This window comes from Octopus sinensis, linkage group LG26 (genome assembly GCF_006345805.1).
Source record: "Octopus sinensis linkage group LG26, ASM634580v1, whole genome shotgun sequence".
Lineage (NCBI taxonomy): Eukaryota > Metazoa > Mollusca > Cephalopoda > Octopoda > Octopodidae > Octopus > Octopus sinensis.
Window position 1 is genome coordinate 15,030,791 of NC_043022.1, and position 18,185 is coordinate 15,048,975.

General features: G+C 41.1%; 1 protein-coding gene across 1 annotated transcript in view; it reads right to left on the minus strand.

Annotated features, from left to right (window-relative positions):
- LOC115224801 (tyrosine-protein phosphatase non-receptor type 11) overlaps positions 1-18,185 on the minus strand; it is an 85,382-nt gene that overhangs the window by 10,873 nt on the left and 56,324 nt on the right. The window contains exons 3-8 of the mRNA XM_029795724.2: positions 16,985-17,179; positions 16,180-16,342; positions 9,706-9,822; positions 6,063-6,173; positions 3,717-3,813; positions 965-1,044 (exon numbers count right to left, since the gene is read on the minus strand). Of these exons, the coding sequence (XP_029651584.1) occupies positions 965-1,044; positions 3,717-3,813; positions 6,063-6,173; positions 9,706-9,822; positions 16,180-16,342; positions 16,985-17,179 (763 nt within the window). The remainder of the gene's footprint in view (positions 1-964; positions 1,045-3,716; positions 3,814-6,062; positions 6,174-9,705; positions 9,823-16,179; positions 16,343-16,984; positions 17,180-18,185) is intronic.

Sequence of the window (18,185 nt, forward strand, 5' to 3'; positions counted from 1 at the left end):
ATGATGATAGATGATTGGTGCATGATGATAGATGATTGGTGCATGATGATAGATGATTGATGCATGATGATAGATGATTGGTGCATGATGATTGGTGCATGATGATAGATGATTGATGCATGATGGTCCCTGTTAGTGTATGTCTTTACATTTTTGTGCATTGTCTACAACATTAGAGCCTTTTGGCTCTTATTTCTAGCAATGTAGGTGTTTCTAACACCCTAGTCACATTTAGTGATAATTATTATTATTATTATATATATTGGTACTGGTTTGTTTACGTCTGTCACTTGGTGGTTCAGCAAAAGAGACTGATAAAATAGGTCCCACCAGACTAAAAACATGTACCAAGTCCGAAATGCGTGATTAAAACCCTTCAAAAGCAGAGCATTCAACCTGATCCCTTCTGTTGAAGGCATTTGGACCAGGTCTACAGACTCCTTCCCTTCCAGCTATCAGCCTGCAAGACCCTACAAAAACAATGGGTGTAGTTTACGCTGGTTCCCTTCCTCTTCTGACGAAGATGTTAAAAGATTGAACAGAGTAGGCGCAGGAGTGGCTGTGTGGTAAGTAGCTTGTTTACCAACAACATGGTTCCGGGTTCAGTCCCACTGCGTGGCACCTTGGGCAAGTGTCTTCTACTATAGCCTCAGGCCGACCAAAGCCTTGTGAGTGGATTTGGTAGACGGAAACTGAAAGAAGCCCGTCATATATATGTATATATATATATATATATATATATGTATGCGTGTGTCTGTGTTTGTCCCCCCAACATCGCTTGACAACCGATGCTGGTGCGTTTATGTCCCCGTTACTTAGCGGTTCAGCAAAAGAGACCGATAGAATAAGTACTCGGCTTACAAAAGAATAAGTCCCGGGGTCGAGTTGCTCGATTAAAGGCGGTGCTGCAGCATGGCCGCAGTCAAATGACTGAAACAAGTAAAAGAGTAGATTATGATCTTACCGTAATTATGTTAGCGTTGATATAATCAGATCCGGGTTCATTGGGGTCACCATCCCGGAGAATGAATCGTGTCTCATCAACTGAAAGACAAATTAAAAATAAGAGCACATGATATTTCTTATGGAACAGTCATCATCATCATCAGTATCATCAAAATTGCTACTGTAATTAATTAATCAGTGTAATTATAATTATCATCATAATCATTATCATTGACATCGTTTTAATGTCCACTTTTTCCATGGATCAGATAGAATTTGTTGAAGATTTTTTTACATGTTGATGCCTTTCCTGTTGCTAACCCTCACTTGTTTCCAAGCAAAGAAATATTTCTCCACCACGAATATAAACCCTCCTGTCACAACCTGGGACCTTGAAGACTGCTTTAATGCAAGAAAGTGTACTAGTCCCTTAATATTTGATATTCAATATTTCATCTATTCAATAAGACAATCAATACTTCATTTCATTTTACTATACTCTTTTACTCTTTTATTTGTTTCAGTCATTTGACTGCAGCCATGCTGGAGCACCACCTCTAGTTGAGCAAATCGACCCTAGTACTTATTCTATCAGTCTATTTTGTCGAACTCCTAAGTTACAGGGACGTAAACACACCAGCATCAGTTGTCAAGCGATGTTGGGGAGACAGACACAGACACACAAACATATACACACACACACACATATATATATATATATATATATATAGTAGGTGCAGGAGTGGCTGTGTGGTAAGTAGCTTGCTAACCAACCACATAGTTCTGGGTTCAGTCCCACTGTGTGGCACCTTGGGCAAGTGTCTTCTGCTATAGCCCCGGGCCGACCAATGCCTTGTGAGTGGATTTGGTAGACGGAAACTGAAAGAAGCCTGTTGTATATATGTATATATATATGCATGTGTTTGTGTGTCTGTGTTTGTCCCCTAGTATTGCTTGACAACCGATGCTGGTGTGTTTACGTCCCCGTCACTTAGCGGTTCGGCAAAAGAGACCGATAGAATAAGTACTGGGCTTACAAAGAATAAGTCCCGGGGTTGATTTGCTCGACTAAAGGCGGTGCTCCAGCATGGCCGCAGTCAAATGACTGAAACAAGTAAAAGAGTAATATATATATATAACGATGATGATGATGATATATATATATATATATATATACACATGCAACAGGGATTCTTTCAGTTTCTGTCTAGCAAATTCACTCACAAGGCTTTGATCAGTCTACATCTATAGAATAGAACATTTTCCCATGGCATTATGCAGTGGGACTGAACCCCAAGGCCACATGGCGAGGAAGCAATTCCTATGCAGACCAAATACAGTCTTAACCGCTTCATCCGCCAATCTGTCTCCACAGATAATGCCGACCACTGTAAAACCGCACAAACTGATGAATCAATTATAATGAATTAATTACATGTAAATGAATATCTAATTATGGTGAACTGTTTTGGGAAAGATAATGTATTAATCAGGTTCATAATTAAAACAGTTGGTGTAATTGCTTGCATCCAGTTTCCCACTGATAAAGCCGGCCTGTGACGTAAAGCATTCTTCAAACTGTGACACTCCTGTCCTTTGTCTATCTAGGACTACATTATCCAAAGTGTCAGTCCTTTTTAATAAGGATACAGAATATGATTTCGGTTCCATTTCCCCAGCAATTCACCATTCTAGTCATCTTTTCTCAATGTAGGTCTTCTCTGAAAACCCTACAGCAAAACCATTCCAGTCGGTCCTTCATATCAAAGAATTTTGCTCTTGGAGGAGATTCCTTTCTTGGCTCTTTCAGTTTGCTTTTTATTGTTTTTTTGTTCCTATGACTTGTTTCAGAGTGTGGCCATGCTGGGGCATCACCTTGGGGGAATTTTTAGTTGGACAAATCACCCCCAGTAATATATTTTTATTGTAAGAAAGTATAAATATCCCGGAGGATTATTGACTGCTGGGGGATTTTGTCCTAGCACCGTGTTAAAGATAGGGAATTATCTCCCTTGTCAGATAGTGTTAACTGCATGGCAAAAACTGGTGGAGGCTATGAATGGCTGTCTCTCCTGGAATGGGGGAGGGGTTCATTGTTGTGAGGTTTTCTTGGTGTTCCTTGTAGTATCCTTTCACCTATGGACGATATTGCCCGGATAGCAGTCTAGCAGGTACCATTATTCGTTGAAGTGAATCTGCTCCTACCAGCCAAAATGACATCTCAGAAATAACAGTCAAACCTCTTGCAAATAATGCTTTACTATTTTAAGAATGGACAGTGATATATATATATATATATATATATATAAATCTTTGGGTAGATATGACCAGGTTAAACACAAGTTTCTGACATAACCATGAAGCTTAAAATTTCCAAGGCAGAGACATTAGAACTTCTGATATCCATGTCTTTCCTACATGGCATTAGCAAGATTTAGTGATGTGACATGTTTGTCAAATGGCAAAATAAACCAAAGCTGAAACCCTAATCCTTATTAACTCTTTGACGTTCAGATTCTTCTTCTTATTTATTCACATTGTTTTAAATTAATCCTGTATTATCTCAGCTTTCAGATTTTCACAATGTGATTGTTTATTTTCAGAATGACATTGCAGGGTAGGTGCAAGAGGTTGGATATACCCGATTTGAACATAAAACAGGTAAACTATTAAGGTAGGGTATGGCAGGTAGGCTGGTGTTAAAAGGGCTAAGGAACATAATAAGCACAAAAGAAGATGGAAGGAATATTTCTTACAAAGAAATGACTTACATGGCAATATATTCTTGTATCGGTTCTTTGGCTTATTTTCTGGCAGGGCACCAATATCTCGGCTGTATAAATGCCGACATTCCTGCTGCTGTAATTGCTGTATACACAAACGAAACAGAATAATTGATGAATAAAAAATTTCCAAAATTGAATGTATTTAATTTCTGTCTTATTTCCCCATGAGAAAATGGCATCGAGAAATGGTAAGTCTAAGAATTAATATTCCAGGTAGTGACAAGTTCTAAAAGAATCTGTTTGGCAATCTCTCTCTATATAAACGGCAGTTTGTCTGTCTGTGTGTCTGTCAGGTTGTACCCTCACCCTGAGCACGGCTTTCAACCGATTCTGATGAAACTTGACACACACATAGCCGAATGTCATAATTCAAAACTAACGCAGCGAAAATTTTGAAAAGTTCCCCCAGTTCTGAAAAAAATCGATAAATTCGACATGTGGTCGAGAATCTGAGCTTCTCATATGCAACACATTTTCTGGGGTGTACGTGGGCTGTTCACGCGTTGGGAGGCGCAATGATGTTTTCATGTTTTCGCCCAAAGGGACAGCTAGGAACATCGTATACATAGAAGTATTCGAGTGAAGAGAAGACATTGCAACCTACACATGCGCCTTCGTTCCCTAGAGGGAAAGGACTAGATTGGGATTAGTCGTTGCCTACTAGGGGCTCTTACATACCCGGGCAACACCGGGCTATGCTGCTAGTTTAGAATAAAGAACTCAAAGATAAGTCTGATGGTGAATAAAATATTTAATCTATAACAAAATATATTTTGTTCCCCTCGTGATTCTTCAAGAACTTCTAAAGCTAAAGACTTATATACTTACAGGAATATAAACAAGTGCAGGCATGGTTGTGTGGTTAAGAAATTTGCTTCCCAACCACATGGTTCTGGGTTCAGTCCCACTGTGCGGCATCTTGAGCAAGTGCCTTTTACTACAGCCCTGGGCCTACCAAAAACCCTTGTAAAGGGATTTGATGGATGGGAACTAAAATAAGTCTTGTGTGTGGTGGAGGTCAGCTCATGCATGACTGAGTAAGACCACTTCCTAAAGTCATTAAGTCTGTGCAAACCTTCCAAGAATCCCAAGAAGTTCCTCTCTCTGTGAATTTGTTTTGAGTGGATAAAGCATTGCACAGCACCAAATCCACTTTTCTAAAGCCAGTGGCACAACAGAGATTAAGGCAACCAGAAGCCAACTGCACTTCAGGACTTTTTTATATGAGTTTATCTTCTCCTGGAAAGAAATTCCAATGAGAATTAGGAGTCCTTCACTCCCAGTGGTTCACATATTAATTAACCCATAGCTGGAACCCAAACAGGTGCTACTTCTCCAGGTCAGAGTAGATCTGCGAACAAATAGTGTTTAAGAGGTGGTTCCACACTTCTCAACCTCTTAACATACACATTTTCTTTTTTCAATTTCCATGCAAAAATATTTTTTATTATCTATTTTGAATCTATATTTAAGGAAGAATAAATACACAAATTATTTTGGATCAGTAATGAATTATTATCCCAACACAGAATCCAGCAGATGGATAAAGGATTAACATCTGTAGGATGATGGATTAAAAATTATCCCAACACAAAATCCAGCAGGTTGATAAAGGATTAACATCTGTAGGATAATGGATTAAAAATTATCCCAACACAAAATCCAGCAGGTTGATAAAGGATTAACATCTGTAGGATAATGGATTAAAAATTATCCCAACACAAAATCCAGCAGGTTGATAAAGGATTAACATCTGTAGAATAATGGATTAAAAATTATCCCAACACAAAATCCAGCAGGTTGATAAAGGATTAACATCTGTAGGATAATGGATTAAAAATTATCCCAACACAAAATCCAGCAGATTGATAAAGGATTAACATCTGTAGGATAATGGATTAAGATTTATCCCAACACAAAATCCAGCAGATTGATAAAAGACTAACATCTGTAGGATAATGGATTAAGATTTGATAGGATAAAGGATTAAGATTTATCCCAATACAGAAACTTAAACCAGAGGAAAAAAAATTCCTTACAGGAAAGACCCCCTACCTGCACCAAAAATTATAGCAGCCCCTTAACACTACTTGAACCCTTAAATCTACTCCATAGCAAATATTAGGGTGACTATGGGAGATCAGCATTAAATAGGGAGCCCAAAAATCAAACATACTTGACTAAAAGACTGAATGGTCGGGAAAAAAAAAAAGAATTTGGTACAGCTTTTGGTTGATTCACAGTAAGAAGTCAAACGGAATATTTGTACAGGTGTTCTTATTCAAAGATTGTTAATTTGACATCGTTTAATGAATAATTAAAGACACTGACCTCAAATTCTTCCCAGAACCCACTTTTGCCTGTGTTTGTGTTGTTATCCTTTGTTAACTGTTTCACTCGACTCTCGATGGCTGATGCCGTGGTCCGTGTTGCATTAAATGGCTGCAATGAAGAGAAATAACCCCATGGGGGATAAAAAGAAAAAAACAACAGGAAAAATCAGAAAATAGTTTAGTTCAGTTAATGAGAGAGAGAGAGAGAGAGTGTGTGTGTGTGTGTATATTTTTTTTTTTTTTACTTGTCTCAGTCATTTGACTGCGGCCATGCTGGAGCACCGCCTTTAGTCAAGCAAATTGACCCCGGGTCTTATTCTTTGTAAGCCCAGTATTTATTCTATCGGTCTCTTTTGCCGAACCGCTAAGTGACGGGGACATAAACACACCAGCATCGGTTGTCAAGCAATGCTAGGGGGACAAACACAGACACACAAACACGCACACACATACATATATATACATATACATATATACGACGGACTTCTTTCAGTTTCCGTCTACCAAATCCACTCACAAGGCTTTGGTCGGCCCGAGGCTATAGCAGAAGACACTTGCCCAAGGTGCCACGCAGTGGGACTGAACCCGGAACCATGTGGTTGGTTAGCAAGCTACTTACCACACAGCCACTCCTGCGCCTATATATATATATATATATATATATATATATATATATATATATAGGTATGATAGTGCAAACAGGAAAATTAGAACTCATAATCATCATCATCATCGTTTAGCATCCGCTTTCCATGCTAGCATGGGTTGGACGGTGCAACTGGGGTCTGGGAAGCCAGAAGGCTGCACCAGGGGCCCAGTCTGATCTGGCAGTGTTTCTACAGCTGGATGCCCTTCCTAACGCCAACCACTCCATGAGTGTAGTGGGTGCTTTTTACGTGCCACCGGCACAGGTGCCAGACAAGGCTGGCAAACGGCCACGATCGGATGGTGCTTTTTATGTGCCACCGGCACGGAGGCCAGGCAATGGCCACGTTCGGATGATTCTCTTATGTGCCACCAACACTGGTATCACAGCTTAAATTTCCATTGATGTTGATCGAGTATATACTATGAGTATATGGATGTTTTTCTTAATATTTAGCAGTAAGTGCCAACACACGAAACTCTCAGACCTTGAGTCACTCTGTTAATTCTACTAAATATTAATATATATATACTCTTACTCTTTTACTTGTTTCAATCATTTGACTATGGCCATGCTGGAGCACTGCCTTTAGTCGAGCAAAGTGACCCCCAGGACTTATTCTTTGTAAGCCTATTACTTATTCTATCGGGTTCTTTTGCTGAACTGCTAAGTTACGGAGGTGTAAACACACCAGGCAGTCATTACGGGTAATATTGGGCTTCGTGTAATTGTGCCCCAGTGTCACTTTGATGGCATGCACTGCTCTTTCATACAATAATAATAATATAATAATAATAATAATAATAATAATAATAATAATAATAATAATAATAATAATCCTTTCTACTGTAAGAACAAGGCCTGAAATTTGAGGGAAAGGGACAAGTTGATTACATCGACCCCAGTGCGTAACTGGTATTTAATTTATCGACCCTGAAAGGATGAAAGGTAAAGCCAAAACTTGGAATGTAGCAATGGGGGAAATACCTATTTTTTTACTACCCACAAGAGGCTAAACACAGAAGGGACAAACAAGGACAGACAAACGGATTAAGTCGATTATATCGACCCCAGTTCGTAACTGGTACTTAATTTATCGACCCCGAAAGGATGAAAGGCAAAGTCGACGTCGGCGCAATTTGAACTCAGAACGTAGCAGCCAACGAAATACCTATTTCTTTACTACCGACAAGGGGCTAAACACAGAAGGGACAAACAAGGACAGACAAACGGATTAAGTCGATTATATCGACCCCAGTTCGTAACTGGTACTTATTTAATCGATCCCGAAAGGATGAAAGGCAAAGTCGACCTCGGCAGAATTTGAACTCAGAACGTAACAGCAGACGAAATACGGCTACGCATTTCACCTGGCGTGCTAACGTATCTGCCAGCTCGCCACAATGGGCAAAATATCGCTAAGCATTTCACCTGGCATGCTAATGACTCTGCCAGCTCACCACCTTAATATAATAATAATAATAATAATAATAATAATAATAATAATAATCCTTTCTACTGTAAGAACAAGGCCTGAAATTTGAGGGAAAGGGACAAGTTGATTACATCGACCCCAGTGCGTAACTGGTATTTAATTTATCGACCCTGAAAGGATGAAAGGTAAAGCCAAAACTTGGAATGTAGCAATGGGGGAAATACCTATTTTTTTACTACCCACAAGAGGCTAAACACAGAAGGGACAAACAAGGACAGACAACGGATTAAGTCGATTATATCGACCCCAGTTCGTAACTGGTACTTAATTTATCGACCCCGAAAGGATGAAAGGCAAAGTCGACGTCGGCGCAATTTGAACTCAGAACGTAGCAGCCAACGAAATACCTATTTCTTTACTACCGACAAGGGGCTAAACACAGAAGGGACAAACAAGGACAGACAAACGGATTAAGTCGATTATATCGACCCCAGTTCGTAACTGGTACTTATTTAATCGATCCCGAAAGGATGAAAGGCAAAGTCGACCTCGGCAGAATTTGAACTCAGAACGTAACAGCAGACGAAATACGGCTACGCATTTCACCTGGCGTGCTAACGTATCTGCCAGCTCGCCACAATGGGCAAAATATCGCTAAGCATTTCACCTGGCATGCTAATGACTCTGCCAGCTCACCACCTTAATAATAATAATAATAACTAAAACAATACCTGTTGTCATAGGTGCCCTGGAAATGATAGCGAAAGGGGCTGATTGCTACCTAACTCAGATACCAGGAAACCCAAAAATGGCAGAAATTCAAAAGGTAGTGCTCATGGGAACTGCTCATATCCTACGCAAAATACTTTCTATGTAATCTCAGGGTTTAAAACAAACATAATTTTTTTTTTTTGACATATTTTTTTTTTTTTTTGACATTCACTAGTACAACACCAAAAAACCCCCAAATATATGGCACACAAGGCATAACAACAACATGAACTTTCAACCTGTTGTCTCTTGAGGTCTCTGGGAGCCAACTTGTACAAATATAAAGCAAAAGTCAAACATAGAATAATAATAATAATAATAATAATAATAATAAAATGCAGCTAAAATAGGCGCAGGAGTGGCTGTGTGGTAAGTAGCTTGCCTACCAACCACATGGTTCTGGGTTCAGTCCCACTGCGTGGCATCTTGGGCAAGTGTCTTTTGCTATAGCGCCGGGCCGACCAATGCCTTGTGAGTGGATTTGGTAGACGGAAACTGAAAGAAGCCTGTCGTATATATATATATATATATATATATATATGTATGTATGTTATGTATGTGAATGTATATGTCTGTGTTTGTCCCTCTAGCATTGCTTGACAACCGATGCTGGTGTGTTTACGTCTCCGTCACTTAGCGGTTCGGCAAAAGAGACCGATAGAATAAGTACTGGGCTTACAAAGAATAAGTCCCGGGGTCGATTTGCTCGACTAAAGGCGGTGCTCCAGCATGGCCGCAGTCAAATGACTGAAACAAGTAAAAGAGTAAAAGAGTAAAGAGAGTACTCACTTGCTTTAAATGTAAAACCACACCTGTTTTCTCTACCATTGGGTTTTTCTTGTAATGTTCCACCAAATCCGACAGACTATCAAACTGGTTTCCTCCGCCAACATCATATTTTCCATCCTTGTAAAGAAAGAGATTCAAATCAATAAAAGCCACCACCACCACCACCACCACGGATAGTATTATCATTCAGGAAACATTTCTTCACGCTGAGAGTTGCTGAAGCATGGAACAAACTGCCGGCATCGGTTGTTAGTTGTCGGAGCAATGCATCCTTCAAAACTTCCATGCTTCCTGAGATTCGCCAACACTACACCTGATTTTCTCCCCTCTATACACACACAAGCATGTATCTGACTCATACATTGTTCGCTTTCCAGACATTTCTGCATTACTGCATGTACTTTATATGCACTTTCTGACAAGTTGCAGTGCACCTGAGCACTGTATACAATAATTTCATTATTATTATCATCACCAATACCAATGAAGTGTCTTGCTCAAGGACACAATGTGCTACTCAGCCCAGGAATTGAACCCAAAATCTTAGCAATCGTGAGTACAACACCCTAACCACTGGGCCACGAGTCTTCACATGTAACATATCAAGTGCTGATCTCTAATTGTAGAGGGAACAGGTAGGAGGGGTTGACTAAGGAAGACGTGGGACAAAGTGGTGAGAAAGGATCTAAAAACGTTGGGGCCCACGGAGGGGATGACAGAGGACCGAGACTCCTGTCGGTTTGCTGTGCTTGAAAAGACACATCAAGCTAAGTGTGGTTGCCCTTGCATACAGGCTCATTCCTTGCAACCCCCTCCAGCTGAGCACCCTTAATTTTGCAGGCTCATGGGTGTTGGTGCCATGTAAAAAGCACCCATGCTGGCGCTACATAAAAGCACCCAGTACACTCTGTAGAGTGGTTGGCATTAGGAAGGGCATCCGGCTGTAGAAACCATGCCCAAACAGACATGGGACCCTACTGCAACGACGGTCACTTCCGATGGGACCTTACTGCAATGATGGTCACTTCTGATGGGACCCTACTGAAACGATGGTCACTTCCGATGGGACCCTACAGACGAGGGAGTCTAGGACATTTACTCTCCACCTCCATGGACAATAACCTCTTTCTTTATTACCCACAAGGGGCTAAACACAGAGAGGACAAACAAGTACAGACAAACGGATTAAGTCGATTATATCAACCCCAGTGCATAACTGGTACTTATTTAATCGACCCTGAAAGGATGAAAGGCAAAGTCGACCTAGGCGGAACTTGAACTCAGAACGTAACGGCAGACGAAATACCGCTAAGCATTTCGTCCGGCGTGCTAACGTTTCTGCCAGCTCACCGCCTATGGACAATAACCCTCATCCCACCCCAAGGACAATTGCCCCCGAGGACAACAGATGATGATTTAAAACTTCTTAATATATTGGAGAGGGAGTAATTAAACCAAGGTTGGGTAATTGCCCTAATACAGGACGAAGTGCCCGAGGACCCCGTCCCAATGACCCTCGCAGGAAAAGTGAGCAGAGAAAATGGATAGATACATCACAGTTCCCGTGTTACAGACAGGTGATTGGAACATCATGGGAAAGAATTCCAAGACGGATTCTTCAAGCCAGGTCGATGGACAGGTGGATAGGATTCTTCCAAAACTCAAAGCAAGCAATACCTTTGATTTATTTAATCCCACGACTTACCCATCCTCCATTTCTCTACCTCTCCCCACACCACCCTCACTGTATACCCACCACCCTCCAGCTGCCTGAAATACCCCTGCTGTACCATCTTCGTTTTCACCTGCCTGGGTATCGACAAAGGGGAGGTGGCTGCTTTGCATTTAGTCCACCCTACCACAACTACCACCACCACCACCACCACCACCACAGCAGCAGAAACGCGCCCCCCCCCGCACCCGACACAAACTGCAACACCTTGGTGCTGTTTAGTTTACCCAAGTTTAAAACACAATGAGTTTGTGGTGATTCAAACAAGGAGGGGGTGGGGCACCCCTTTTTCGGGGGGGGGGGGTCTTGTCTAATAACAGGGCCATACAGAATCACAAAGACGGGTAGGAACTGTTCAAATTAAGGTTATGTGTTTTAAGCATGAAGAGGACTCTGTGTGTGTGTGTGTGATGTGGGGAGGGGTGGGGCGATGGGTGGATGTCGGCAGCTCAGCAGGGTACCCCCAACACTTTTTTCTGACAAGAAGAAAGGTGCCCGTATCCCCACCCCGGGCAGCTGTCTTGCATAAGACAGTTATTATCTTCATTGGCGAAGGAAGTTTCAATTAAATAAAAGAAGAAAAAAAAAGGAAGAAGAAGAAGAGAAAAGAAGTTAGAAAGAAAAAAAGAATAATAATAATAATGATAAGAAGAAGACAGGAAGAACAAAGGCAAAGAAGGAAGAAGAGAAAGGAAAGCAGTAAGAAAGGAAGGTAAAAAGCAGGTGAGACTTCAGCGTAACACCTGCCTAGACCAGGTAAGTAACTTGAAGAGTGAGAGGAAAAAACTAGAGAAAGCAATGAATAAACTCAAAAGAAAATAAATTGTTCTTGTTTTTTTTTTTTTTTTAAGAGAATTGGGTTGGGTGATAGAAACGATAGGGAATCAAACTAGTTACTACGAAGTGTCTCTGTTGTTAGGAGTTCAAATCTTCCCAAGGTCAGTAGTGTCTTTTATTGCTTCAAAGGTCAATAAGATAAAAAAAAAAAAAATCTGGGTCAATTAAATTGAATACAGCCTTATCGGGTTAATATGCAGTTTGGTTGATTGGTTGGTTGGTTGGTTGGTTGGTTGGTTGGTTGACCCCTATTTACACTGTAAAAGGGCACAGAACCGATTTTCCCAGATTCTCTGCAGTATATATTCCACCTGGATAGGATGCCAGTCTGTCGTAGGATAACTCGCTATTGCCAGCTGCAGCAACGTGAAATGACTGGAGCAATGTGAAATGAAGTGTTTTGCTCAAGAACAAAATGCATCACCCAGTCCAGGAATTGAAACCACAATCTTACAATCATGAATCCAACACCCTAACCCAGTGCTTTTCAAACTTTTTGCTGGTGCGGAACCCCTAGGAAACATTCCACTGGCTCGGGAACCCCTGTGCAATAATTTAATAGTCTTATGCACAAATATCTGCACAGGAGAATTAAAAATTACTGCCGATTTTAGCAGTTTTGTAACTTCTTGCGGAACCCATGGACTGTACTGGTTGAAAACCTCTGCCCTAACCACTTAGCCATGCACCTCCACACACAAAAAAAAACTACAATCAGCTTGTCCACATTATTCCTTAGGGAACATAGGACCGATTTCCTACTTCCTCTAACATATATATCCCTCCCTGGATGGGACGCCAGTCTGTCGCAGGGTCACTCGTTTTTGCCGGCTGAGTGGACTGGAGAAATATGAAATAAAGTGTTTTGCTCAAGAGCACAACGTTTTGCAGTCCAGGAATTGAAACCACAATCTTACGATCACGAGTCCAGCACCTTAACCCCTAAGCTATGCACCTCCTCCACAGACATACAGTTTGGTCTCTTAAATCATTAAATCCCAGCATACTTAAATTCCTGACTATTGTAAATTTTCCTAGATAATTGAAAATAGGTTAAAATGAAAAAAAAAAAAAATCAATTACTAATGGAAATACCCAGTGTTCTATAAATAGGACAATGGGACAATGTGTTATAGCTTGTTTAACGTTTTCATTTCGTGTTCTATTTACAGGTCAGTGAGACTTAATTGGTTAAAAAAAACACAAAGTAAATTGTGATAGAAACGGGAAGAGATGACACTGATGTCCTATAATTTCATTATATATATATACTAGCAGTATCACCCGGCGTTGCTCGGGTTTATAAGCATTTTTAGAGATGTTAAGTATAATAGCCATCTCAATATGGCTAACCACAAGTAGAGGCGCAATGGCCCAGTGGTTAGGGCAGCGGACTCGCGGTCATAGGATTGCGGTTTCGATTCCCAGACCGGGCGTTGTGAGTGTTTATTGATCGAAAACACCTAAAAGCTCCACGAGGCTCCGGCATGGGGTGGTGGTGATCCCTGCTGTACTCTTTCACCACAACTTTCTCTCACTCTTACTTCCTGTTTCTGTTGTACCTTAAATTTCAAAGGGCCGGCCTTGTCACTCTCTGTGTCACGCTGAATATCCCCGAGAACTACGTTAAGGGTACAGGTGTCTGTGGAGTGCTCAGCCACTTACACGTTAATTTCATGAGCAGGCTGTTCTGTTGATTCGGATCAACCGGAACCCTCGTCATCGTAACCGACGGAGTGCTTCCATGGCTAACCACAAAGGGGGGTGTTACTGTAGCTTTTTACGTTCTGAGATTTAATAATAAATTTTTAGAGAGTTACTTCCCTTATATAATAGCAAAAAAATGCATTAAAAATTGGAAAAAATGATGGTAAATTTTTTTTTAAATCGTAGACTCATGCTAATACCCAGAAGGGCTCGATATGAATCACGACTATACGATACCCGGTTTTGGTTAAACTGCACCGCAAAATGTGGGAGTAGTTAGGTATCTAAATCGTAGGAGACAGACAGCACACAACCTCACTTTTATATATAAAGATATATAACCTGGAAACAATGCCGAAGACACACATATTAGCTCTAAACCTATTTCACCTAATTTAATACTCATACAGATATGCTTATGATGACAGTCAATTTCTTTATTCCCCATGAGGTGGAGAAAAAGACCCTCCCCCACCGGATACGAGGACAGACAAAACAAACATTGGGGTCAGGGTATCGAATGAGACGAAACGTATGAATAAACAAACAATTAAAATATATACAATTAAATGAGAATGAGTGATTAACAAAAAACGAAGCGGAGAACGGGATCGACCCCACAAACCACATACTCACACTGAAGACTTTGCTTTATCCTTTTCTACATTCTCGATTAAACAGGTTCTTTCATTCGCAACATACTTGCTATAGACTTCCATCTTTTACGAAACACACTTTGCGACAGGCATTTCTTCTCCAGCCTCATTTTCCGTTTCATGTGGAAAATGAAAAAGTCGATTAGCTCGAGACTGGAGATGAACATGCCTGTTGCAATTCCTTTCACTCTCGTCTTCCACACTACCTCTTTCGCCATAGCAACGATCGAGAGAAAACAGGCTCGCTCCTCCCTATTCAGGGAGGTCTGCGGAACTATCTTCATTACAGATTCGCTCGACAGTTGTACTCTTCTCGAATGCAACAGCAGGTGTTCAACATAAACCCAAAGTTCAGTCACCTTGGGGCATTGCACAATCGCGTGCAGGACAGTTTCACTGTCCCTCTCACATCTTGCAAAAACTGGCAGTCAGTTCATCAAAGATGATGACAGAGTTGATCCAAGACATTCATCCTATTCTGATTCCAGCATCGGAAAGTGTAACCTCTCGAAAGAGCAGTTCTTCACTCCTGCTCCAGAGCGTCGGCTGCGGGGTCACTCCGAAAAGCTCTATCTGCGACGATTTCATCTCAATCGAAGGAGAGGGGCTTTCTCCGTCCGGGCTGCGGATCCGTGGAATAAGCTGCCGGACGAGATAGTGAAGATGCCGACGACCGCTTGGTTCAAAGTCTCTCTTGACCAGAAATGGCCTGAACTCTTTGTATGAACACCACCCTGTACATAACTCCATGTCCCCCTACATGGCCTTGCTTTTTGATTTTTGAGCCAAAAAATTAACTTAACTTAACTTAACTCATATAAGTGGACGTGGCTGACAAGACCGATACGAGATATGCTGACCATATGGCACTGACGGCACTGAGAGTGACCCTGAACAACGGCCACGGGTGGTTGATAACGATGTTTCGTCCCCTCTTCATTTAGTCTCCTCTGTTCGGTTTCAAAGTGTTTTGCTCTAGCATCAAACATGGACCTCCATGCCTTCCAGTTAACAGCCAAGGGCCCCAACCAGGTGCGAGGGACACTCATACAGATATGATCATCATCATCATCGTTTAACGTCCGTTCTCCATGCTAGCATGGGTTGGACGGTTCGACCGGGGATCTGGGAAGCCAGAAGGCTGCACCAGGCTCCGGTCTTATCTGGCAATGTTTCTACAGCTGGATGCCCTTCCTAACGCCAACCACTCCGTGAGTGTAGTGGGTGCTTTTTACGTGCCACCTGCTGTTGAGAAAATATCACTCATTCCACATCGTACCTGAGATTCTTCTAGACACACCTCCTTTCTATAATTTGCTGTATGGATTCTCTCATCGTTGGATCAACCAAACATATAAACAATGATTCACAACACCACAACTATATATGTGTCCTTCAAGGTGGAGCCCCCCACCATGGCTGCAGTCCAATGACTGAAACAAGATACAAGAGACCCCCTACCTTTCGTCCACCACCCAATGCAGTCCACTTTCTATTCCGGATACAACATATAAATATAAACAACATTTAGCCGTGACTCACCAGAAATCTGATCATCACATGAGTGACCCATGAATCACAACGCACTGACAAGACATAATCTCCTGGTTTACTCTGACTCTCACGAACCAAATAGCTCCCGTTCTTGCCCTTCATCATTAAATATTTCTCAGCTTCTTTACCCGTTATGTGTCCATGGAACCATCTGGAAATAAAGACAATTTTTTTTTTCAAAAGAAATCATAGAAATTCCCATCAAACAAATAAAACAAACCATCTTTATATATAAAAGACCATCAGAAAATTTCTGTGACCACATCACCCCTGACATCTGGCCACCCGACTCCCCAGACTGCAACCCTCTTGATTATTATGTGTGGGGCGCAGTTGAGCGAGAAACCAACAAAACTCCTTGTAACAGCAAAGATGAACTGAAGGCAAGGATTATGGCAGCATTCGCCAACTTAAATAAGGAGACTGTCCTGAAGAATTGCAGAAGATTCCAAAGTCGTCTGGAGGCCGTTGTTGAAGCCAACGGCGATTTTATTGAATAAATTTACTTTTTATTATTTCAAGATATTTTTATGTAATTTTGGTAAAATATATCTGTTAAAATGAGATGTCAGTGTTATTTTCATTTTTGTGTAAATTAGATGCTAGTTTATTCACTACACCCTGTATACACACACACACACACACACACACACACACACAGAAAACAAAGAATAATATAAAAGTGAAAAAAGAAAAAGATACAACAGAAAAAAATAGAAAGAAAGAAAGAACAATTCTAGATCCTAGAATGGAGTTATTGAAATTAAGAATATCTCATTAGATTGTTCCTTACCTTTCGGTTGTGGGGTCAGCAGAATTTAGGGGATATTTCAACTCAATCACTTCACCATTCTTCTCTTTCAGTTGGCTCTGGTTTTCCATATAATGCTGTACCAGTTCTGCCAGGGTAGCAAACTTCTCTCCTCCATACAGATCGTAATAGTCCCCAGTACTCTGGATTTTTATGTGGGTCACTTCCCCATTGCGCCTGAGACAAAACAAGAGAACAAAACATGAAGATCAATAACTAATAATGATGAATGGACAGAAAGGAATGTATTAGGGTCTCTATACTTTGGAGCCCTTTTTGTTAACGAAATTGGTCGTTACTCTTTTACTCTTTTTTACTCTTTTACTTGTTTCAGTCATTTGTCTGCGGCCATGCTGGAGCACCGCCTTTAGTCGAGCAAATCGACCTCGGGACATATACTTTGTAAGCCCAGTACTTATTCTATCGGTCTCTTTTGCGGAACCGCTAAGTGACGGAGACGTAAACACACCAGCATCGGTTGTCAAGCAATGCTAGGGGGACAAACACAAACATATACACACACACACACACATATATATATACATATATACGACAGGCTTCTTTTCAGTTTCCGTCTACCAAATCCACTCACAAGGCATTGGTCGGCCAGGGGCTATAGCAGAAGACACTTGCCCAAGATGCCACGCAGTGGGACTGAACCCGGAACCATGTGGTTGGTTAGCAAGCTACTTACCACACAGCCACTCCTGAGTAATTGCAACACATATAAGAGTAACCTGATGACTGGATCTTGACCTTAGTGTGGGGAACCTGGGTGAATAGATTTTGGGGCCCATATAACTTTGCTAGCTCAAAACAAGAGAGCAAAGAAGGCCTTGTTAAATCTAGTGCCCCCAAAACTTCAGAGGGCCTTGGTAGATATAGTGGGACTCTAATGGCTTTTTAAATCTAAAAGGGCCCCATAAATAAAAAAAAGGGCTCAATAATTTTAAAAGAAATCTACTGGATTAAAAAAATATTACACAAATAAAAAGAAAAAAAATTACAAACTATTTGGTTGATGAAATTACATTTTTAACGTTTTTTTTAATTCCAAGCTTTAGGCTTCTCTGAGTTAAAGGGGTCTCCCAATGCTTGAGCTCTTCCTTCAAGCTCATGGGCTTTTGGGTCATGGGTCCATCATATCATCATTGTTCGACCGTGGTCGAGACAATGGAATTTA